Source organism: Stegostoma tigrinum, chromosome 44, assembly GCF_030684315.1.
Source record: "Stegostoma tigrinum isolate sSteTig4 chromosome 44, sSteTig4.hap1, whole genome shotgun sequence".
NCBI lineage: Eukaryota > Metazoa > Chordata > Chondrichthyes > Orectolobiformes > Stegostomatidae > Stegostoma > Stegostoma tigrinum.
The window spans coordinates 9,467,228-9,492,569 of record NC_081397.1 but is presented as its reverse complement, the minus strand read 5'-3'; the positions used below and the strand labels follow the sequence as shown (position 1 = coordinate 9,492,569).

Genomic DNA, 25,342 nt, shown 5'->3' with positions numbered 1-25,342 from the left:
CACAGAGTGGGAGTATTGGTCACATTTACCCGATCCAGGAGGCTAACTTGGTGAGTGCTCTCCCTCCTACTGTCAGGAACACGGTCTACCCCAGTTCCTGACCCAACAACTCCTTCCCCGGGTCCCCCACCCCAACCCTGTCCAGCTGCAAAGGTTACATTGGGGCGGGGACGGCAGTGCCATGCCCCGGGGAACAAACCCGATCCCCGTGGGAAGTTACAGACCTGTGTGGCCCCTCCGGTGGATGAACCACGCCGACGCGATCAGGCCGGCGAACAGCAGAACTGGGACGAGCGAGGCCGCGATCTCCGTGGAATAACTCCGAGCTGAAATCCAACAACATCCGGCTCACGTTAACAAACTCAGCGGGAAGTGTTACCGCATCAGCCCTGTGTGAGGCACACGGTCAGCATCAGAGTGACCAACCCCTGCAGGTATGTAACTCCCTGCCACCCACGGGGGGATGGAAAACACGGAAGAATTGAGCCCATTGAGCTCCCTGCACTGAACCCACTTTCCTGCACTCGGTCCCCTACAGCCTGGAATGTTATGGCACGTCGAGTTTCATTCAAGTTCTCTCTAAAGGCTGGGAGGTTTCCCACCTCAACTACCCTCCGAGCCCCCACAGCCCTGTGGGTGAGACAATCCTCAAACCCCCTCTCAACCTCCTGCATTTCACTTTCAAATGATGCTGCCCTTGTTATTTACACTTCCACCCAGGGGAGCAGCTGCTTCCTCACCCCCCCACAGCAGTCCCTGTGCCACACAGACTGACACACCTCTATCAGTTCCCCCTCAGCATTCCCTGCTCCAAAGAAAACAGCCTGAGCTTACTGAGCAACTCTTCATCGCTGAAATGCACCACCCCAGGGCAACGTCCTGGTGAATCTCCTCTGCACGCCCTTCTCCATGAGACTTACACTTCCAGATTTTTATTGCGCTCAAATTCTACCATCGGGTATGAGCGGGGTTTGAACTGGGATCCCGGGAAAATGACCAAGGCAGCTGGATTAATAACCTCACGTCACCTTCCTAACTGAGATGGTTAATTGTTTCTGACTGGCACGGACTGGATGGAGCGAATGGCCTTTCCCTGTGCTCTGTCTGTGTCTGATCTGACTGTCACTGTTACCTCGCAGCGTGAATTCGATGTAGTCGCTGGTCACGTTAAAAATGGTGCCGTCGGTTCCTGTGTTGATCGCTGCACAGTGATACCTCCCGACACTGTCTCTCCGGAATGAATGAATAACCAGCTCACCACCATCGGCAGTCACATGGGAGCTCGCACTGCCGTTCCTTAGCGGCACGTTGTCTCGGTACCAAATGAACTGGGGCTCAGTGCCTTCCCTCACCAGGCACCGGAGAACAAGGCGGTCCCCGGGCTGTATCTCAGTCCCGTTGGTGCGGGGTATCAGCACAGCATCTGAGACAGGAACTGAGGAGAAAACACACCGAGTTCAAAACCATGGAGTTCGCCCATCGATTGAGGCTGTCACTGGGGACCAGTTTAATGCAAACAATTTAAAAGGGAGTGAAGCAGTTTGATGGATTTAAAATCTAATGGAGAGCTTTAATTCTCCCCAATTATCAACATTTTGGAGATTATCATTGAGAGAAAGAAAATCTAACCATCGTGCCCCCGATGTTCAGTGGCGTTGCCGTTACTGCTTCCCTCAGTATTAACATCCTGGGGGTTACCATTGACAGAGAATCTAACCATTGAGCCCGTGATGTTAATGGCGCTACCATGACTGAATGCCCTCACACGGCCAACACCCTTGGGGAATGTGACCATTGCGTCATACAGCGTGGAACAGGCCCTTCGGCCCATTGCGTCTGCACTGACAATAACTATCCCGAAAGGTGCGCTAATTCCAATTTCCCGCCCTGGCCCCATATCCTGAAATGTTATGGTGTGACAAGTGCTCCTCCAAATATATTTTAAACGTTTATTTTAGGTTTCTGCTCGCCACTCTCGTCCCTTTTGCATGAACCTCGGAGTGAAAAAGATTTTTTTCTGTCAAATCCCCTCAGAATCTCCTGTCCCTTACACTAAATCTGTGCCCCTTCATGACTGACCTCTCAACCAAGGGGAACAGATGCTCTCCATTCACCCTGTCCACCCCCCTCATAATCTGATGCACCTCATTCATGACCCTCTGCAGCCTTCCCTGCTCGAAAGGAAACAATCCCAGCCTATCTACTCTCTCCTTACAGCTCACTTGTTCCAACCCAGGAAACAACCTGGTTCTGTACCCCATCTTCTGTACCCCCTCCAGTGCTATCACCCTTCCTGCAGTAAGATGGCCAGAAATGTACACAGTACTCCAGAATCTAACCATTGCCCTTGACATTCAATGGTCTGACCATCATTGAATTCCCCACTATCAACGTCCTAGAGTTTATCATTGACCAGAAACTAAATCAGACTACCCAAATAAATACTGTGACTATAGGAGCAGGTCAGAGGTTCGGAATCCGGCAGTGGGCAATTCACCTCCTGACACACCAATTCCTGCCCAACATCGACATTACACAAGTCAGTAGTGTGATGGAATACTCCCTACTTGCCTGGTTGGAGGCAGCTCCAACAACTCTTGAGAAGCTCAACACCATCCATAGAAAAAGCTACTCACACTTGATTGCCACATCCCCAAACATCTAATCCCTACATCACTGACACACAGTTGCAGCAGTGTGTACCATCTACACACTGAAATTCACCAAAGATTCTCAGCAGCATCTTGCAACTCCACAGCCACTTCCATCCAGAAGGACAAAAGCAGCAGATATATGGGAACACCAGTACAAATTCCCCTGTGAGCCACTCAGCATCTTGAAATGGAAACATATCGGACGTTTCTTCAGTGTTACCGGGCCATAATAGAATATTTAACAGAGAACAATACAGCACAGAACAGGCCCATTCAGCCCTCGATGTTGCGCCGGCTTGTGAACTAATCTAAGCCCACCCCCCAACACTATCCCATCAATAGATAATAAAATGTGAGGCTGGATGAACACAGCAGGCCCAGCAGCATCTCAGGAGCACAAAAGCTGACGTTTTGGGCCTAGACCCTTCATCAGAGAGGGGAATGGGGTGAGGGTTCTGGAATAAATAGGGAGAGAGGGGGAGGCGGGCGGAAGATAGAGAGAAAAGAAGATAGGTGGGGAGGAGAGTATAGGTGGGGAGGTAGGGAGGGGATAGGTCAGTCCAGGGAAGACAGACAGGTCAAGGAGGTGGGATGAGGTTAGTAGGTAGGAGATGGAGGTGCGGCTTGGGGTGGGAGGGAGGGATGGGTGAGAGGAAGAACAGATTAGGGAGGCAGAGACAGGTTGGACTGGTTTTGGGATGCAGTGGGGGGAGGGGAAGAGCTGGGCTGGTTGTGTGGTGCAGTGGAGGGAGGAGACGAACTGGGCTGGTTTAGGGATGCAGTGGGGGAGGGGGAGATTTTGAAGCTGGTGAAGTCCACATTGATACCATTGGGCTGCAGGGTTCCCAAGCGGAATATGAATTGCTGTTCCTGCAACCTTTGGGTGGCATCATTGTGGCACTGCAGGAGGCCCATGATGGACATGTCATCTGAAGAATGGGAGGGGGAGTGGAAATGGTTTGCGACTGGGAGGTGCAGTTGTTTGTTGCGAACTGAGCGGAGGTGTTCTGCAAAATGGTCCACAAGCCTCCGCTTGGTTTCCCCAATGTAGAGGAAGCCACACCGGGTATACATCCGCAACACATCCCTCACACCCCGTCCCCGCCACAACCGCCCAAAGAGGATCCCCCTTGTTCTCACACACCACCCCACCAAACTCCGGATACAACGCATCATCCTCCGACACTTCCGCCATCTGCAATCCGACCCCACCACCCAAGACATTTTTCCATCCCCACCCTTGTCTGCTTTCCGGGGAGACCACTCTCTCCGTGACTCCCTTGTTCGCTCCACACTGTCTTCCAACCCCACCACACCCGGCACCTTCCCCTGCAACCGCAGGAAATGCTACACTTGCCCCCACACCTCCTCCCTCACCCCTACCCCAGGCCCCAAGATGACATTCCACATTAAGCAGAGGTTCACCTGCACATCTGCCAATGTGGTATACTGCATCCACTGTACCCGGTGTGGCTTCCTCTACATTGGGGAAACCAAGCGGAGGCTTGGGGATCACTTTGCAGAAACCTCCGCTCAGTTCGCAACAAACAACTGCATCTCCCAGTCGCAAACCATTTCCACTCCTCCTCCCATTCTTTAGATGACATGTCCATCATGGGTCTCCTGCAGTGCCACAATGATGCCACCCAAAGTTTGCAGGAACAGCAACTCAAATTCCGCTTGGGAACCCTGCAGCCCAATGGTATCAATGTGGACTTCACCAGCTTCAAAATCTCCCCTTCCCCCACCGCATCCCAAAACCAGCCCAGTTCGTCCCCTACCCCCACTGCACCACACAACCAGCCCAGCTCTTCCCCTCCCCCCACTGCATCCCAAAACCAGTCCAACCTGTCTCTGCCTCCCTAACCTGTTCTTCCTCTCACCCATCCCTACCTCCCACCCCAAGCCGCACCTCCATCTCCTACCTACTAACCTCATCCCACCTCCTTGACCTGTCCGTCTTCCCTGGACTGACCTATCCCCTCCCTACCTCCCCACCTATACTCTCCTCCCCATCTATCTTCTTTTCTCTCCATCTTCGGTCCGCCTCCCCCTCTCTCCCTATTTATTCCAGAACCCTCACTCCATCCCCCTCTCTGATGAAGGGTCTAGGCCCGAAACGTCAGCTTTTGTGCTCCTGAGATGTTGCTGGGCCTGCTGTGTTCATCCAGCCTCACATTTTATTATCTTGGATTCTCCAGCATCTGCAGTTCCTATTATCTCTGATACGCTATCCCGTCATTATCCTTATGCTTATCTAACGACTGTTTAAATGCCCCTAATGTGGCTGAGTTCACTACATTCGCAGGCAGGGTGCTCCACGTCCTTACCACTCTCTGTGTAAAAAGCCTGTCTCTGATATCTGTCTTATATCTGTCACCCCTCAATTTGTAGCTATGCCCCCTTGTACAGCTGAAGTCATCATCCACGGAAAAAGACTCTCACTGTCCACCCTATCTAATCCTCTGATCAACTTGTATGTCTCTAGTAAATCTCCTCTTAGCCTCCTTCTCTCCAATGAGAACAGACCCAAGTCCCTCAGCCTTTCTTCATAAGGCCTGCGCTCCAGACCAGGCAACATCCTGGTAAATCTCCCCTGCACCTTTTCCAATGCTTCCACATCCTTCCTATAATGGGGTGACCGGAACTGCACGCAATATTCCAAATGAGACCACACTAGCGTTTTGTACAGTTGCAGCATGACATCACGGCTTTGGAACTCAGTCCCTCTACCAATAAAACCTAAAACACCGTAAGCCTTTTGAACAGCACTATAAACCTGGGTGGCAACTTTCAGGGATCTATCTACATGGACACCAAGATCCCTCTGCAAATCCACACTACCAAGAATCCTTCCATTGACATGGTATTCTGCCTTCCTATTATTCCTCCCAAAGTGAATCACCTCACATTTATCCGTATTATACTCCATTTGCGACCTTTCGGCCCAATTCTGCAGTTTATCCAAGTCTCCCTGCAACTTGCAACATTCTTCCAAACTGTCCACCACTCCACTGACTTTCGTGTCATCTGCGAACTTACGAATCCATCCACCTATGCCTGCATCCAAGTCATTTAGAAAAATGACAAACAGCAGTGGTCCCAAAACAGATCCTTGAAGCACACCACTAGTAATCGGACTCCAGGCTGAATATTTTCCATCAACCACCACTCGTTGCCTTCTTACAGAAAGCCAGTTTCTAATCCAAATTGCTAATTCTCCCTCAATCCCGTGCCTCTGTATTTTCTCCAATAGCCTATCATGTGGAACCTTATCAAAGGCTTTACTGAAGTCCATGTACACCACATCAACTGCCCTAACTTCATCCATATGCTTGGTAACCTTCTCAAAAAACTCAACGAGGTTTGTGAGACACGACCTGCCCTTGACGAATCCATGTTGACTCTCTCCAATCAAATTGTTGTTTGCTAGATTATTATAAATCCTATCTCTTATCATCCTTTCCAAAATTTTTCCTACAACAGACCTAAGGCTCACAGGTCTATAATTGTCTCGGTCATCCCTACTGCCCTTCTCGAACAAGGGCACAACATTTGCAACCCTCCAGTCCTCTGGCACTAAACCTGTCAACAATGAGGACTCAAAGGTCAAGGCCAAAGGCTGCGCCACCTCCGCCCTAGCGTCCCAGGCAATCTTTGGAAAAATTCCATCTAGCCCAGGGGATTTATCTATGTTCACACCTTCTAGAATTGATAACACCTCCTCCTTACTCACCTTAATCCTTTCAATTCTAGTAGCCCGTAACTCAGTCATCTGTTCTACAATATTCTCCTGTTCCTCAGTGAAAACAGATGAGAAATAATCATTTAGCACCACTCCAATCTTCACAGGGTCCATACACAACTTCCCACTTCTGTCTTTGACTGGCCCTATTCCTAACCTAGTCATCCTCTTATTCCTCACATACTTATACAAAACTTTAGGGTTCTCCTTTATTTTATCCAGCAATGTCTGCCCATGTCCCCCCGTTGCTCTTCTTAACTGTCTCTTTAAATCCTTCCTAGCTAATCTGTAACTCTCCATCGCCTCATCTGAACCATCTCATCTCATTGTCACATAAGCCTCCCTCTTCCGCTTACCAAGAGATACAATTTCTTTATTAAACCACAGTTCCCTTCCCTTATCGCTTCCTCCCTGCCTGACAGGGACATACCTGTCAAGGACATGCAATATCTGTTCCTTAAGCCAGCTCCACATTTCAAATTCTCACCCTAAGGGCAATGTGGGTCAACTGACAGCACATGGATGCAGTGATTCAACAAGGCAACTCACCACCACCTTCTCAAAGCGGGGCAACGTGGGACGGGGACTGCATTGCCCATGTCCCACGTGTGAATACATAACTCCCAATGGAGTAGGCCTGCCTGTCATCGTTCACCAAAGATTGCACACTGTTTGTTGTATATAATTTAAGTTCAGTTCATTTTTAGAATCGGGAAGTGAGAAGCAAGCTCAGTAATGGTGAAACTGAAATAAAATGGTGTTATCTCAGATTCTCCAGCATCGGCAGTTCCTACTGTCTCAGTAATGGTGAAACTGAATGGCTCATGAAATCATGCTGAACAGAGACAAAATGCTGTTGTTGGGAGAAGGAAACCAGCCATCCTTACCCAGCATGGAACTCTGTGTGATTCCGAAACAAAAGTGAGGGGAATTACTTCGAACTACCTTCTAAATAGGTCGTGTAAGTCAGTCTCTTCTCAGAAATGCAGTCTTCTGACAATGTCTCTCCAAATTGTGATTTTAAAAATACACCCTGAAAAATACCAAGCCCAAACCCCACCCTGACAATCATCAACACTTGACCAATCACCTCCCTTCACACTCTAAATGCCTGGTATTCTGCCCAAAATCAACACTTTGCTCATTAACATAACACACCTTTATATTTTGGACAGAAGATCAGAAGAGATGGGGCAGGTGTTGGTTCTCCAGCAAAATATCTAACCAAATATTCAGGGGGTGCATGATTTTTGGAAATGACAGGGAGGGAAGCAGTGTGGGTGATATAGCTCTGTACGAGCTGGAATAGATATGGCAGCAACAAGAATGATCGAGCATCAGATGGTGTAGAAGCTATCATGGGCGAGGAGAAAACTATATTGGCTGGGGTTTGGAAGAACGATGGGAGTCATTGAATCTGAGGATGTTCTTGGTAATTGTACTGTGTACAATTCTGTTCACCCTGCTACAGGAAAGTTGTTCTGAAGCAGGGAATGGTGCCAAAAACCTTTAGAAGGATGTCACCGAGACTAGAAAGTTTGAAATATAACGAGAGGCTGGATAGGCTGGGGGTTTAATTTCTGACACATTGGAGGCTGAGCGGTGACTTCAGAGAGGTTTATAAAATCCTGAGGGGAATATGTAAGGTGATAAAGCCGAGGACTTCTCCCCAGGGTAGTGGGGGCTAAATCTAAAGGGCACTGGATAAGCTGAGATCGGAAAGGTATGTGAGGGGAAACATTTTCACACAGAGGGTGGTGCACATATGGAATGAGCTGCGAGAGGAAATGGTAGCGGCAATGACAACATTCAAAAGAAATTGCCAAATGCAGGCAAATGGGACTTTTTGGGAAACCTGTTCGGCGTGGACAAGTTCGGCTGAAGGGCCTGTTCCATATTGGATACCTCTATGACTCTAATATCCAAGGCTGTGTCACTTTAATCCAAAGTGACGTCTTCAATGACAATACACTAGTTTTGAGAGATCTCATCAGCAGTGGTCCCTGAGCCGATGGATCAGTTACTCTTTAGGAGAGAGTCCTTCTGAACTCACCTATCACTGTGATCTCTATGTCTTCACTGTGCAAAGGGCCTGTCACCTCATTTCTCACCGAGCAATGGTAAATCCCTTTGTCTTTTCTGCTGATGGTTTCAATGTTATAAACAAGCTTAGTACTGTTGGAAAGCTCCCAGTACAGCTCCACACTTGAGCCCTTGTAGAATTGGTAATAAATCGGCAGAGAGCCATTGGAGACTGAACAGATTAAGGATGCCATATCTCCTTCGATTAGCTCCTTTCCTGATTGAATTACTAGTTCTGGCTTTGACACTGGAATTCCTGCAAATATAAACAAATGTTAGGTCCCTTTGCTTGGCAGAGTTAATTGCAAACTCAACTAAGAACTTAATCACAATCACATCCATTCTCATATCCATTTTTGTATGTTCAGTCTTTGGATGTGTGTCACTGGGTAATCCAGCATTTATTGCCCATCCCTAATTGTACAGAGGGATGTTTCAGGCTGTGGGCTCATTGTCTAAAGGAGACAGGGTAGGACTGAGATGGGGGCAAATGTCTTCACTGGGAGAGTGGAAATCCTGTGGAATTCTTTGTCACAGAATGTGTTTGGGCTGAGAACATTGCTTGCTGTTCAGGAAGGAGTTGGATAGAGTTCACATGGGCCAAGGGGACAGTGGGGGGCAGTGAACTGTGTCAGATGATCATCCATGATCCCATTGCGCGGACAGAACAGGCTGGAAGGGCCAAATGGCCAACTCCCATATAATAATTTCCATAATTTTCTGGGGAAGTGAATCCCACAGGCTTCCCACTCTCGAGGTGAAAACATTTCTCCACATATCAATCCTAAATGGGTGACTCATTACCCTGTGCTGTTTGTCTCTACAGCTCTAATATATGGCTGTGGATGTGGGGAATGATGATAATCTGTCTCTACTTTGAATCCTTCACAGTTTAAAGAAAGGAACAATAATAAACGGTACTCACGCCTGATGGACAAATGGAGCTGATTACTGCATTTCCGCACCTTACTGCCCGTAACTTCGCAATGGTAAGTACCCGAGTCGGCCGGACGAGCTGGCTCAGAGATGGAATTGCTGTGGTCGGATGGAGACTGGATAGGGATCCCATTTCTGTAAAAGCCGTACTGCAAGGAAGCTTCGGAGAGATTCTCTTCAACCGAGCACATCAGCTTAAACCATTGACCATCAACTAGCTGTCCCTCAGGATACACGGTCAGCTTAGGGACAGCGAATGCCTCTGGAAAGCAAAAGGACATGTTTCCGTTTGAGCTGTCGAGTGTCTGAGCTTGGGAAAGCTCAGTGATTAGAATGAGAGCAAGAAAATCCTGAGACAGAGTCAGCACGGGAGACTCCTAAACTCCTTCAAGGTCAATGAAGGCGGTTAGCATCATGTCAGGTGAAGCTCAGATTTGGTGATGACCACAACACGTTTGGAATGAAAACGTGCAACCACAGTGAGAGCGTTGTGTCTGGTTCACCCATTCTCCACATTGTTGGAGGGATGTGTTAGCACTGGGAGAGGGTGCAGAGGGAGATTTATCAGGAGGCTGCCTTGGGGGACGGAGATTTTCAGTGATGGAGAGAGATTGAACAGACTAGGATTGTTCTCCTTACATCGGAGGAGATTGAGACAGGGAGACATTATTGAGAGGTATAAAATGATGAAGAGCATAGGTCGAGAATACAGGAAGAAACTTGTTTTCCCTTTGGTAGAGGGACCAATGGCCCAGGCAGTGGGCATAGACATTAAAGATAAGGGGCAGGAAGTTTAGAGGCGTTGTGAGGAAAAACACTTTCACTCACAGAATGTGGAACTCACTGCCAGTAAGGGTGGGAGAGACAGAAACCCTCATCACATTGAAGAAGTGTTTAAATGGTCCCTCATGATGCCAAAGCTCTGGGGCCAAGTGCTGGGGAAATGGGGATTAGAGAATAGTGAGGTGGCTGTTTCTGACTCAATGGGCCGAAAGGCCTTTAATTTGTGCTGGAGACTCTGCAATAATGACAGATACTTACCTTTAACGGAAATGTGAACATTGTCGCTCCTCTTCCTCAGATCAGAATTTGTCTCGATCGCTTCACAGGCGTAATTCCCAGAAACGTTTGCAGCCGCTGCGTTGATCATGTACACACCGCCAGCATCCGGCGCTGTCTCCAGGGCGCTGCCATCTCTGTAAAATGTGTAGTGAAGCCAGATGGAGCGCCGTGTTCTCCGAGCAATGCACGTCAATGTGACCCGGAGCCCCTCAAATACTTCAGCCGCCGGCTCCACCCTCAGTACGGGCTTGGCAAAGCGTTCTGGAATGTAACACACAGTCGGGGCTCATCTATCAACTGTTATAGTCACAGAGCGAAAGGTACAGCAGTGATGAGGGGCAAAGAAGGTGAGCATTTAGTGACAAATGTCAGGGGACAGTGCAAAACATTATCCTTCTTTTGCTTTCCAAATATGAAATTCTGTCTCAAAGCCATAAAAAAAACATAGAATCAGGCCCTTCTGCCCAACTCGTCCATGCTGACCCAGTTTCCTAAGCTAATCTTCCATTCACAACCATTTGGTCTGTTGCCCTCCAAGCCTTTCCAGTTCAAATACCTCATATTGACACAGAGGTAGAGAAAGACCATAGGACAAAGTTATTTAAAGACATGAGGAGGATAAACATTTGCCTTGCTCCCATCCCAGGATTCCAGAAAACAAAAAGGGAATTGAGCTATCGGGAGAGGGTGCATCAGCTGAAGCATTGGAAGCAGATGGGTCACCTTTGAGGTGTATAAAATCATGAGGGGCATAGATAAGGTAAATAATCAAATTCCCACGTGAGGGCAATCCAAACCTGGAGGTTTAAGGTAACAGGGGAAAGATTTAAAAGGGACCTGAGGGGTAACTTTCTCACAGAGCGGGAGGTACATGCATGGAAGGAACTGCCAGAGGAAGTGGTGGAGGTGAGGACAATTACAACATTTAAAGACATTTGGATGGATACACGATTGGAAATGTTTCGAGGGATATGGGCCAAACACAGGCAAATGAGACAAGTTCACTTTGGGAAACCTGGTCAGCGTGGGTGAGTTAGGATAAAGGGCACGTTTCTGTGCTGTGTGATTGTATGACCCTATTTAGTGATGATGGATCACAATGATTGACATGGGTCACATCGACAGATTGCAACTTTCTCAGCTACACAGAGACAAAGGCTTGTCTAATGAGGGGAGACTGAGCAGGTTGGTCAGAGTTTAGAAGGATGAGAGAAGATTCCATTGCTGTGTGTTGGGTAGCTCAGTTGGCTGGTTAGCTGGTCTTTGATCCACAACGATTCCAACAGTGTGTTGTTCAAATCCCACACTGGCTGGAGTGACCACAATGGAATCTCCATCTCAGACTCTCCCCTTGCCTGAGGTGTGGTGACCCTCAGGTTAAACCACCTCCTACTCCCCTCCCTCACTAATGGGACAGTGGGACCACAGTGACTTTACTACCTTTGCCATTGCTCACAAACCATTAAAGGCAGCTTGGGTTAACAGGGCCATTAAGAAGGCATATGGGACATTAGCCTTTGTCAGTGAAGGCATAGATTATAAAAGTGGGGAGGTGATGTTGGAGCTGAATAGGACTTTGGTGAGGCCACAGCTGGAGCACTGTGTGGCAGTCCGGATCACCGCAGAAAGGATGTGATTGCACTGGAAGAGTTGCAGAGGAGACTCCCCAGTACATTGCCTGGGCTGGAGCATTTCGGCGATGAAGAGAGACTGGGTAAACTCGGGCTGTTTTCTTTGGAGAAGAGAAGGCTGAGGGGGGACCTGATTGGGGTGTGTAAGATGATGAGGGGCATAAACAGAGGGAGTAAGAAGCAGGTTTTCCCCTTATTCAAACGGCCAATAACAAGGCAGGACATCCATTTAAATTGAAAGGCACTAGACTTAGAGGGAAACTTGAGGCTTGTAATACCCAGAGGATGGTGGGAATGTGGAATGCACTGCCTGGGAGGGTCGTTGAGGTGGAAAACTCCCAAATGCTTAAACAATACTTGGATGAGCACTTCAAGTGTCAGAACGTTCAAGGTTGTGGAGGCCTCGCGCTGGGGACAAAAGAACTCGTGTCACTTTAGCAGTACAGACAGGATGGAATAAAGAGATTCTGCTGTACTTTGTGACTGAGAATACCTCCAGTGTTTAAATTAAAAATCAAGAGAAATACGCACATTGCCTACCACAGAATGGAATATCAGGTACGTACCTTGAACTTGAACGTGAACACGTTGTGATTCTGACCCATCAATTTTGCAACTGTACAATCCACTGTCACCGGTGCTTTTTACTTTAATGTGATATGAAGATTCATCTGTTGTAGACTTCATTGAATGGATCTTCTTTCCATTTCTATAAAAGGTAAAGTCCTGCTTTGTCCACCAATAATAGTATTGGCGCTGACAATTCAGTTCCAGTGTCTCTCCTTCCAAAGGTGAAACTGGGACAACATAGAAAGCCACTCGTTCAGCTAAGATCGAAAGCAAAGTCACATCATTACACTGGGAACTGCTCCTACAACATTCGTTATCACATTGTTTCCAAAATGGATTTTCAAGCATCAGTCCTGCCAAACTATTCCCAATATTTTTTCAATCCAGCCCAGACAACTACTGTCAGAGATAATGGGAACTGCAGATGCTGGAGAATCCGAGATAACAAAGTGTGGAGCTGGATGAACACAGCAGGCTCAGCAGCACCTTAGCAGCACAAAAGCTGATGAAGGGTCGAGGCCTGAAATGTCATGTTTTGTGCTCCTCAGATGCTGCTTGGCCTTCTGTGTTCATCCAGCTCCACACTTTGTTATCTCAGACAACTACTGTCAATCTTTTTGCAACTTAGATGGAGTGTTGAAGATCGATTTGCTCTCCTGACCTGAGGATGATCCATAAAACAGGGCATCAGGGAGGCTCAGTGGCTCGCACTGATGCTGCATAGCCCTAGCAACACAGGATCGATTCCACCGTTGGGTGACTGCGTGGAGATTGCACGCTCTCCCTTTGTGTGAGAGTTTCCTTGAGGTGCTCCAGTTTCCTCCCACCGTCCAAAGATGTGCAGGTTAGATAGATTGGCCCTGGCAAATTGCTCATAATGCGTCCAAGGGTGTACCGGCTCAGGTGGATTAGCCATGGGAAATACAGGGTTAGAGATGGGATGGCCCTGGGTCTGGGTAGTTGCACTTCAGAGGGTCAGTGTGGACTTGATGGGCTGAAAGGCCTGCTTCCGCAATGTCGGGATTTTATCATTCTATGACCACAAGAAACAGGAGCGCAAGGATGGCATTTGACCATTGAGTCCCCTCCACCTTTCAGTGACATAAGACCTGAAGATTATAAGATGTAGGATCAGAATGAGGTCATGAGGTCATGATCATGTTGAAAGTTGGAGAGGAATCGATGGCCAAATGGCATAATACTGTTCCTGTTACTTATGGTCTTATGGCTCCTCCTCAGGTCAGGGGACCAAACCTGTACTGAAGGTCCAGAAGATGTAGGATCAGAATGGGGTAATTCAGCCTGTTGATTCTACAAGCGATGTACGTTCTAGGTAATGGGGGAAAAGTTTAAAGGAGGTGTGAGAGGCAAGTTCTTTTTACACAAAGGTCGGTAAGTGCCTTCAATGCACTGCCAGAGGAGGTGGTGGAGGTGGATACAGCAGCAGCATTTAAGAGGCATCTTTACAGGTACATGGCCAGTCAAGGAATAGAGGGATATGGACAGCTTCGAGGGAAAGGGTTCAGCTCAGTAAGGCATCATGTGTTGGCACAGCCTTTTGGGCTTAAGGGCCTGTTCCTACACTGTTCTGTTGTTTGTTTCTTGAATACTGTACACTCCACTTCCATGGGCCTTTCTATGTAAATGAAATTCGAAGTTCACTTAGCAGTGATGACATCTTCAACAATTTCGCTTTTGACCATGCACTATATAGCACACAGTGATAATACCCACCAGTTTCATGTGTAAGTGAAATACTTTCCATTTTTGGACCAAGAACAATTCCTCCTTGGTCAGCCCACATTACAATTTTAAAGTCTCTCCTTCTTTTACGAACCCACTTCAAGATGGCGACCGAAGCGAGCATTTCAGCCAGGGCCCATCCACTCTGACCATTTCATTCTCTTTTTTCATTTTCCTCTTTTCTGTCTTGGTGTTTTTTTTCTGTTTTCTTCTCCTGGTCTCAGCGTGAACACAGCGAGGCTTTCTCTCAGCTCGGTGTGGTGGCTTCCCAGCCCGGGGTGGGAGGCATTCAGCAGCCCATAGCAATCTCTCAAACCCAACGTCCGAGATAGCTGGTGGAGAAAGCAGGCCCCAATGCCACATAATACGGTGTGGAGCTGGATGAACACAGCAGGCCAAGCAGCATCTTAGGAGCAAGAAAGCTGGTGTTTCGGGCCGAGACCTGCCTACCCAGTGACCAGAACTGCCAGCAGCTTCTGCCTGGGCATGTTCCACGGGCAGCAGGAGATCAGAGGCAGCAGCAGCGGCTGCGATGGTATCACAGCCCGATGTGGGAAGAACAAGCAGTGAGGAGGGTTCCTGGGCATTTGCAGCGGTAGCCATGAGGCTAGGCAGCTGAGTTCCCTCAGAGTGCGAGCTGCACAGAGGGGACTAGGGCCCAGCAAGCACTCATTAAAAACTGCTGAAGTTTTCACTTGATTCCTTTATTTTCCTAGTTTATATTAAGAAATACTTCAATGTTAACTATTACCTTCTTTCTTTATTTCCCCACTTCTTCTATGAAGGTCTGTAATTGCTAACTAATGAAACATTGTTTCCCTTATTGTTTTGTACTTAGTTACATCCAATACAAGAAATAGGCAAGGGAACCAGCAATATAAAGGAAGATTGCAAGAGTTTCTTTCAACATATAAATGGCTAAAGAGAGGCAAAAATGGGCTTTGGTCTGCTGGAAAATGATGGTGAATCAGTAGTAATGGGGAACAAAGAAATGGCTGAAGAACTGAATAAACACTTTGCATCAGTCTTCAAGGTGCAAGTCACAATCAACATCCAAAAATTCAAGAGAGTCAGTGGGAGGGCAGAGATGAGTATGGTGGCCCTCACCAAGGAGAAGGTGCAAGAAAAACTGAATGGGCTGAAGGTGGATAAATCACCTGGACCAGATGGACTACACCCCACAATTCTGAGTGAGATAGCTGAAGAGATAGTGGAGGTGTTAGTTGTGGTCTTTCAGGAATCACTGGAGACAGGGACGGAGCCAGAGGACTGGAAAATCACGAGTGTAACCTCAGTTTAAGAAGGGAGTAAGGCAAAAGGTGGGAAATTACAGGCTGATTGGCCTGACCTCGGCCATTGGTAAGATTTTGAGCGTATTGTGAAGAATTACATTTCTGAATACTTGGAAGTACATGGTAAAATAGGACACAGCCAGCATGGTTACCTGTAAATCTGTTAGAATTTTTTGTGGCAGTAACAGACAGGTTAGACCAAGGAGAAGCAACAGATGTTACCGACCTAGACTGGCAGAAGGCCTTTGGCAAGGTGCTGCACAAAAGGTTGCTGAGGAAGATAAGGGACTATGGTGTTGGAGGCAAGGTACCAGCATGAATAGAAGATTGGCTGCCTGGCAGGAAGGAGAGAGAGCGGTGATAAAAGGGTCCTACTTGGATGGTAGCCAGTGACAAGTCAAGATCTACAAGGGTCAGTCACAAGGTCTTCACTTTATGAAACAATGACCTAATTGAAGGAACTAAGGGCATTCTGGCTAAGTTTAGCGATGATACAAAGATAGGTGGGGCCACAGGCCGTACTGAGGAGGTGGGGAGGCTGCAAAAGGATTTAGACAGGTCAGGACAGTGGGCAAAGGATCTGTAGATGAAATACAATCTGGGCAAGTATGGGATCATTCACTTTGGTAGGAAGAATAAAAGTATAGACTATTTTTCCAGACGGGGAGAAAATTCAGAAATCTGAAGTGCAGAGGGACTTGGGAATCCTAGTCCAGATTTTCCTAAGGTAAACTTGCAGGTTGAGTTGATGGTTAGGAAGGCAAATGAAATGTTGGCATTTATTTTGTGAGGACTGGAACATAAAAGCGGAGATGTAATTTTGAAGCTATATAAGGCTCTTCTCAATCCACATTGGGATTACTGTGAGAAATTTTGGGACCCATATGTCAGGAAAGATACACTGGCCCTGGAGTGGGTCCAGAGGAGGTTCACGAGAATGATCCAGGAATGAAAGGCTTAACATATGAGGAATGTTCGTGGACTCTAAATATTTATCAATGGCGTTTTGAAGGATAACTGGGTATCAAACTGAAACTTACAAAATACTGAAAGGCCTGGCTAGAGTGAACATTGGAAATATGTTTCCATTGGCAGGACCAGACGAGGACCTGAGGGCACAACCTTGGAGTAAAGAATGAGGAGAAATTTCTTCAGCCAGAGAGTGATGAATCTATGGAATTCATTGTTACAGAAGGCTGTGGAGGCCAGGCCAGAGAGAAATAGATTCTTGATTGTCAAGGGGATCAAAGATTATGTACAGAAGGCAGGAGAAAGGAGTTGAGAAACTTATCAGCCGTGATTGAATAGTGGAGCAGTTTCAATGGGCTGAACGGCCTAACTCCTGCTCCAATGTCTTAATATCTAAAACTGCACTAGAAGAGGGTCCATATTGGATCTTGTATTGGCTAATGAGCCTGGCCAGGTGAGAGGCCATTCAGTTGGAGTGCCTTTTGGTAACAGTGATCACAGGTGCTTATGTTTTAAGATAGCTATGAACAAGGATAAACCAGGACATTGAGGGAAGTTAATAAATTGGGGGAGTGCAAATTATGCCATTATTAGGCAACAGTATCAGAGAGTGATAGTTGGAAGGAGCTGCTATTAGGCAAGTCCACATTTGGTCAATGTCGCTGGAAGGGCCTGTTTCTGTGCTGTATATCTCTGAGACTATCTTAGTCTCCAATTGGTGCCTCATTATTTTGAGACTGTATCCTCTGCTCCTATACTCTCCCATGATGGGGCAACATCCTCTTGGCATTGACACTGTCAAACCTCTATATGTTTCAATGACACCACCTCTCATTCTTCTGAATTCCAGTGAGTATAGTCCCAACATTTTTAGTCTTTTCTCCTGAGACAATCTTTCCATACCAAGGTCCAGCCCAAATGAACCCTCTCTGAATTGCCTCCAATGAAATGAAATGTTTGCTTAACGGGAGCAAAACTGATCACAGTGCACCAGTTATGATTTCATCAGCACCTGCACAGTTGCAAGAAGACATCCCTACTCTTATACCCCAGCCCCCTTGAAATAATGGTCAATATTCCATAAGCCCTTCTTGATTATGTGCTGCCCCATGTGCGAGCTTTCTCAGTTTCAGGCACAAGTCCCTTCCCCCTGCTACCAGTCCTTTTGCATTGGAGCTTTCTGCAGTTTCTCTCCAATTAAATAATACTTCGTTCTTTTGTTCTCCTTTCCAAAATAATCACAAATTTGATTTCTTCTTCCAAAACAACCTGTTTTAAGTCTCACACCCATTTGAAGTATTGTGGTGGAGTTAAACGTTGTGCAGATTTACTGAATGGACTCTGTCCAATGTGACCAAGTCAATGAAACTGGTCACTGATCCTCATTGAAACTGGTGGCATATCCACACAGGAAAAGAGTTGAAAATGATTCTGGTGCCCAATCTTTGAGGGACTATCTCTAACTCCGGACCTGAAGGACTGGGATCAAGTCCCATTTGAAGCATGTTTTGGAAAAGGTCGCGTAAAAGATTGTCCAGCAAGACTTCAAATTTCCAAACAAATATTCAAGAAATCAGCAGTTCCCTCCTACCTTGGGTGTTCCCACAGAGAGCGAGATTCACTGGAAAACAGAAGGGAATTGAAATGCAAATGTCATTATTTGTGACAGTGTCCTGGAAATGGCAAAGTAAAGACAATGTCAAAGCAATGAGTGCGGAAGCAGCAGAGAAACAGCATATGCCCTTTCGGTAACTCAATGGGCACCGGTAACTGTTAAATCTCATTGAAGTGGAGGCAGAAATAGGAATTGACATGAAGTGCATGGTGGCACCATTGGTTTCTCGCCCTTGTTTCAATCCCCCTTCAACTTGTGCTTTGTACCCTTCGTCTTTTATTTATCCCCGCATCTTCCCCTCCTATTTTCTCTCTCTTTCGGTTCCCAGTCACCATGCCATTCTTCATAAACAAGCAAAGGACTCCACATTTCTAGGTTTTTAAACAATAAAGTGCATTTGGGAAGACTTTGGAGCCCATTGTAAAGGATGAGATTTCTGAATATTTGGTATTGTATGGTAAAATAGGGCAAAGTCAGCATGGTTTCAGGAACGGGAGTTCATGCCTGACAAAATCTACTGTAATTCTTTGAGCAAGTAATGAACAGGGTAGACCAAGGAGAACCAATAGATGTTATCTACCAGGACTTCAAGAAGGACTTTGATAATGTGCCACACAGGTGGCTGCTAAGTAAGATAAGGGCCCATGGTGTTAGAGGCATGGTGCTGGCATGAATAGATAATTGGCCGTCTGGCAGAAAGCAGAGATTGGGGTTAATGGGGTCTTCTTCAGGATGGCAGCTGGTGACAAGTGGTGTTCCGCAAAGGTCAGTGTGGGAGCCACAAATTTTCATTTTGTACATTAATTATCTAGATAAAGCTACTGTGGGCATTCTGGCTAAGTTTGCAGATGATACAAAGATAGGTGGAGGGACAGGTAGTGATGAGGAGATGGCAAAGCTGCAGAACGATCTGGACAGGTTAGGAAAGTGGGCAAAGAACTGGCAGATGGAGTACAACATGGACAAGTGGAAGATAATGCACTTTGGTAAGAAGAATGAAAGCATGGACTATTTTCTAAATGGGGAGAAAATTCAGAAGTCTGAAGTGTAAGGAGACTTGGGAGTTCTAGTCCAGGATTCTCTCAAGGTAAACTTGCAGCTTGAGTCAGTACTCAGGAAGGCAAATGCAATGTTGGCTTTTATTTTGCGAGGACATGCATATAAAAGCAGGGATGAACTACTGAAACTTTGTAAGGCCACACTTGGAGTATTGTGTGCATTTTTGGGCCCCATATCTCAGGAAGGATGGACTTCCCTAGATCAGCTTCAGAGCAGGCTCATGAGAATGGTCCTGGGAATGCGCAGCTTAGCATATGAGGAATGCTTCTGGACTTTGTGACTATACTCATTGGAGTTTAGAAGGATGAGGGGACGTCTAATTGAAGCTTTCAGAATACTGAACAGCCTGGACAGAGTGGATGTTGGGAAGATGTTTCCATTGGTAAGAGAGACTAGGACGCAAGGGCACAGTCTTAGAGGAAAAGGAAGGCCCTTTATAAGGGAGATAAGGACAAACATCCTCAGCTAGAGAGTGGTGAATCTATGGAATTCACTGCCACAGAAGGCTGTGGAGGCCGGGTTATTGAGTTTATTTCATATTGAGACAGATAGGTTCTTGATTATCAGGGGGATCAAGGGATATGGGGAGAAAGCAGGAGAAGGGGTTGAGGAAGTTATCAGCCATGATTGACTGGCAGAGCAGACTTGATGGTCCAAATGGCCTAATTTCTGCTCCTATGTCTTACGGTTTTATGATCTCTCGGTTAAAAAAGATTTTACTCACATCCCCTCTAAACCTTCTGCCCCTTAACATCAATCTAGGTCCCCACACTGGTCTTGATCCCTCTCTCGTCAGGGAGAAGTTACTTCTGTCTACTCTATGAATGCCCCTTTTCATTTTGTATGTTAATCATGGCACCCTTTTTCAAACTCCAGGAAAACAAACCCAGTCTGTCCAATCTCTCTTCATCACTGAAACTCTCCAGCCCCCAAAGCAACATCCTGGTAAGTCTCCTCATGCTGATTAAAAGAGATGGTATTTTCATTCTCTGATCAGTTAGGTATCTCCCCCCTATATTGTTGGAGACTTTGTTTCCCTTTGCAGATAATAAAATTATACTGATCCATCCACAAATCAACATTTTCAGATCCTAGTGCACGTGTGTGCATAACTTGCATCCTTTTCTGAGAAGATTGAATAATATTATTTTGGAATCAAAGGACAGTAACCTGAAACGCTCATCTTTCCTTTCTCTCTCTCTCTCTGACTCTCTCGCGAAATGCTGTAATACAGACTCCCAACTATTTTTCCGTCCTTATGTCTGCCAAGTTTCATTTTTATGTTGGCCAGGGTAATTTTCCCTCACTTTCTCGCAACTGAGAAGGAAGTGTTGGGTGTTTTCTGCTGCAGAATTTAACCTCATGTAACCAGAGAACAGCACGGGTATGTCAGGAACAAGGTTCCCCTGTAACACATACTTCCAGAGAATCAGAGGTACAGAGACCTGCAACATTCCTGATGTGGTTTTGCAGGACATCAGCCCAATTCAGTGTGACCTGGTGCCTGCTACATTGATGCCTTCTTTCTCACACATTTACCTGGAACAGAAGACAATAAGTTTAGAAACGGCAAAAGGAGGCTGCTCTCTCCAAACTTTTTGAGCACTTCCAACGAAATTGTTCCATTCAAAGGTACAGGAACAGACCATTCAGCCCTTCCAGCCTGTTCCACCATGCAATGGCTGATCTGCGGCCAAGCTCCATTTCCGTGCCTTTGGCCCTATCCCCTGCATATTGTTGCTGAACAAATATTGATCCCACTCAGACTGAAAACTAACAACTGACTCAGCATCCAATGCCATTTGTCGGAGGGATTTCCAAACATCTCCCACCCTTCGTGTGCAGAAGTACTTCCCAATGTCTCTCCTGAACAGTCTGGTTCTAATTCTCAGACAATGTCGTCCCCATTTCTAGAATCGCTGAACAGTGGAAATAGTTTATCTTTACCCACCTTGTCTTTTCCTGTCAACATGTTTGATCAGGTCACCTTTGACCTTCTAAATTCCGGAGAAAACCGGCCTCATTTGTGTAAAATCTACTCATAACTTAGCCCCCAAAGCCTAGGTATCGTGCTTGTAAATGAACATTGTACTCTCTCCAAGGCCAATCTATCCTTCAAGTGTGGTTCTCAGAACTGCTCCAAGTGGGGTCTAAACAGGGTTTTGTACAACTGCAGCATTATTTCCTGAGTCCTTGTACTTCTGTCCTCTCGATATAAAGACAAGCTGTATTGAACATGAGTCAGTCCCCATTTGGAATATTGTGGACAGCTCTGGTAGCCACACTACCAGGGGGATGTGAAAGATTTGAAGCAGGTATAGAAACACTTCACCACGACATTAACCAAGAGGAGAGATTGGACAAACTCAATCTGTTTTCACTTGGAAGTTGAAGGATGAGGAGCAACCACAGATAGAATGGATAGTCGGAGATTTTTCTTCCCAGGGAATTAATGTCCATTTCTAACAGACGCAGGTTTCAGGTAAAAGGGGGAGAGTTTAAAGGAGATGTGAGAGGCAGTTTTCTTTTTTACGCAGAGGGTGGTAAGTGTCTGCAATGCCCTGCCAGAGGTAATGGTGGAGGCAGATACGACAGCTTCATTTAACAGGCACCTTGACAGATACATGACCAGGCTGGGAATACAGGGATAGGGACAGCCTGGAGGCAAAGGGGTTTCAGGTTAGAAAGGCATCATGTGTTGGTGCAGTCTTGGTGGGTTCCTGTTCTTTGCCTTTATCTTTGTCTCATTCCATCAGCTCTTGGTTATTTTCTGAACCTGTTTGTGACATTGTAACGATCTACGCACCCAGTCCACTCCAACAGGCTCTTTGAACATTCATTGTATTTCACTTCATTCCACCTAGAAAACACCCTCATCTATCTGCCATTGGTCCAAAATGAATCACCTCACACTGATAGTCTAGAATGGCATCATGGGTCGGCACGGACAATGTGGGCCGAAAGGCCTGTTCCTGTGTTGTACTGTTCGATGCTCCACCATAATAAAGCATGGGACGATTCTACCCCAACAGATCGCAACCAGATCCTAATTCCCATCCCCAGTGTGGATGCAAGTTTTCCTCAACCCTGGTCTGTCAGAGAACAAGCAGAATCTGGACTGAGAAACGTGACCAATTTGTACCAATTTGAACCACAAAACTGGCGCTGGCTCTGGGAGAGCAGCGCTCCCCTTGGAAAGGAAATACAAAAATCACTGGAGAAACGCAGCAGGTCGAGCAGCATCTCTGGGGAGAGAAACAGACGTGGGCCATTAGGAAACCTGGTCGCGATGGACAAGTTGGGCCGAAGGACCTCGTTCCGCGTGATACATGACTCTGCGACTCCAGTTCATGTCGGTGTCCGGAATCAGTCTGTTCCCTGTTCGCTGGGAATTTCGTATTCGAAGCAGATCTAAGCACAGCGTGAATGCGTCCCTCGGCCAGTCCCCATGCCCGGAGTCCTCGCTGCTTCTGAGATTGGAGAGAAAATGCAGCCAGCATCTGTCTGACCGCCAGCTTCGAGACTGAGAGACAGGAAACCTCCCCAAGACGTGGCACCCAGACACTCTCAACACCTCCCCCCACCCCCCGGCCCGCCACCCGCGAGGAGGAAGCCCATATCAGCCCTGCAAGGTGTTTGCAAGCTGCGCTTCAGCAGAGTTCAGCGGCCAGTGCAGAGGTTGTACAGATTTCTGTAGCTGGCGTGACAATGATATATCGTCACGTCTCTTTCTGCTGTTCAACCTGCAACATTTGTGGCTGAAGTCGGCATCACTGCAGAAAGTGAAAGCAAAGCAAATTTCGCAGCCCACCAAGACACAATTACTCTGCATCGCCCCGGCCTTAACATGCCCCCGTTATGTCGAGTCCCCTTTTGCCACAGTTAACACCTTTGTCCTGCACCATCACTGATCTGTTCCACTCCCCCCTCCTCTGTCCAAACTATTAAAACCCCGACTTTTCCCACCCCTCTCGGTTCGGAGAGTTCGCTGCACTCAAAAGTTAACTTTGTTTCTCTTTCTCTCTCTTCTGCCCAAGTTTCTCCAGCGCGTTCTGCCTTTAGAAACTGTGACATTAACTCTGTTCCCGCCTCTCCCATCACATCTGTTTCTTGTTTTTGTTCCCCCACCCCCCGCCCAATCCTCAGGCTGACACTCCTGAATCAGAAAGGAATACAGCAGCATCGCCAGTTTGCATGTAGACAACTTTTGGACACACCGTCTAAAAGCGTTGAACTGATATTTCCAGTGTTCAGCACATCCACACCGCGCCACTGACCATCTGGTTTTGACATCACAGGGTTTTTAAAACAAAAATAAAATGTTCAGACGATGAGTGCTGGGACAGGACCAGGAATACAATGATCTGAATCACAGTATTCATAAACACAAAAACTATGGGGAATGCTGGAGATCTAACAAAAACAGAAAGTTCTGGAGAAACTCAGCAGATCTGGCAGCATCCATGGAGACAGACAGAGGAGTAAGACAGAGTTAATGTTACAGGTTATAAACACAGAAATAACTGGTCTAAGTGTGACAAACCTTCTCTAAACTGTTTCCAACGCATTAACATCCTTCTATGAGGATAGTTGAGCAACACCGTACAGTACTGCAGATGTGGAAACACCAATCTCCTCTAGAACTGAAGCATAACCTCGCGACCCTTACATTCAGTTCCCCTCACTATGAGCCAGAACATCCTGTGAGCTTTCCAGATCGCTTGCTGCCGCTGTGCACCAGCCTTCCATCCTCACAGAACTGGCCGCCTGCAATGTGTTGATTTTCCCACTGGCACACTGTCAGAAAGTTGAGTGTGTTTCTGCTTTGGTTCTGAACGAGAAAAGGGAAATGTAGTGGCAGAGGGAACAGCTGTGTTGCTGTTTTGATGCAGTTTCCACTCAATGTTCCATTCAATCTCCACCCTCTGTGGGCGACTGTAAACAGCACGAGCGGTGGCACCACTTTGAGCAGACACCCCTCGGCCTCTGAAAAGGAAACCCCACATCAGCCCTACAACGTCTTTGCAAGCTGAGCTTTATCAGAGTTCAGCAGTCAGCACCCAGGCTGAATAGACCCCTGCAAGCATCATGACGATGATATATTGTCAGGGCTGTCAGCCTTTAAACCAGCAACATCTGTGACTGAAACAGAAATCACTGGAGAAAGTGAAGCAAATTCCACAGCTCACCAAGCCACAGTTACTCTCCATTCCCGTCACCTCACTACATCCCCGTTTTATATCACTATTTACCTTTCTGCAGAATTAATAACCCCTTTGCCCTTTGCACCATCACTGGTCTGTTTCACTAACCCTCCTCTGCTGAAAGTATTACAAACACCATTTTCCCATCCTGTGCTGTTAAAAACAGATTATTTATGAAAATAAATAGACAGACAATCTATGCTGACATGGACTGGGACGGCGATGACCTGAATCGCAGTCTTGATGACACAAAAACTGAGGGCTGCTGTAGATCTAAAGCAAAAGCAGAAAGTGCTGGAAGAACTTACCAGGTCGGGCAGCATCTGTGCAGAGAGAGAGAGAAAGAGAGTTTATATTATAGGTTATAAACACTGAAAGTGCTGGAGAAACTCAGCAGGCCTTTTAGCACCTGTGGAGAAAGAGAAATAGAGAAAAAAACAGATGTAACATTACAGGTTATAAACACAGAAATAACAGGTATAAGTGTGACAAACCTAGTCTGACCTGCCTCTGATGTAATCGCTTCCTGCTGTAAGGACAGGGAGCCGCACTGGATAATGTTGCAGATGCAGAAACACCAATCCCCTACGACACTGAAGCATAATCTCCCACATTAGTATTTAATTCCTCTCACAATGAATCAGAAGATCCTGCAAACCTTCCTGATTGCTTGCAGTAACTGTTTACTGAACTTCTATTCTTACAGAAATGACCACCCCAATGCACAGTCTCTCAGAAAATTGTTATTTGATTCTGAAAGGTAAAGAAGGGGATTGCAGT

At 46.7% G+C, this 25,342-nt stretch overlaps 1 protein-coding gene across 1 annotated transcript; it reads right to left on the bottom strand.

The window, feature by feature from the left end:
• Positions 1–1,019: 1,019 nt before the first annotated feature.
• LOC132206909 (Fc receptor-like protein 3) lies at positions 1,020–24,232 on the bottom strand. The gene is made up of 6 exons (XM_059642007.1): positions 23,902–24,232; positions 12,677–12,937; positions 10,459–10,740; positions 9,407–9,679; positions 8,453–8,737; positions 1,020–1,435 (listed from the first exon to the last, which is right to left on the bottom strand). The coding sequence occupies exons 1-6, from the start codon at positions 23,930–23,932 to the stop codon at positions 1,020–1,022; spliced, it is 1,548 nt and encodes a 515-aa protein (XP_059497990.1). The 5' UTR covers positions 23,933–24,232.
• Between the last annotated feature and the right edge of the window lie 1,110 nt (positions 24,233–25,342).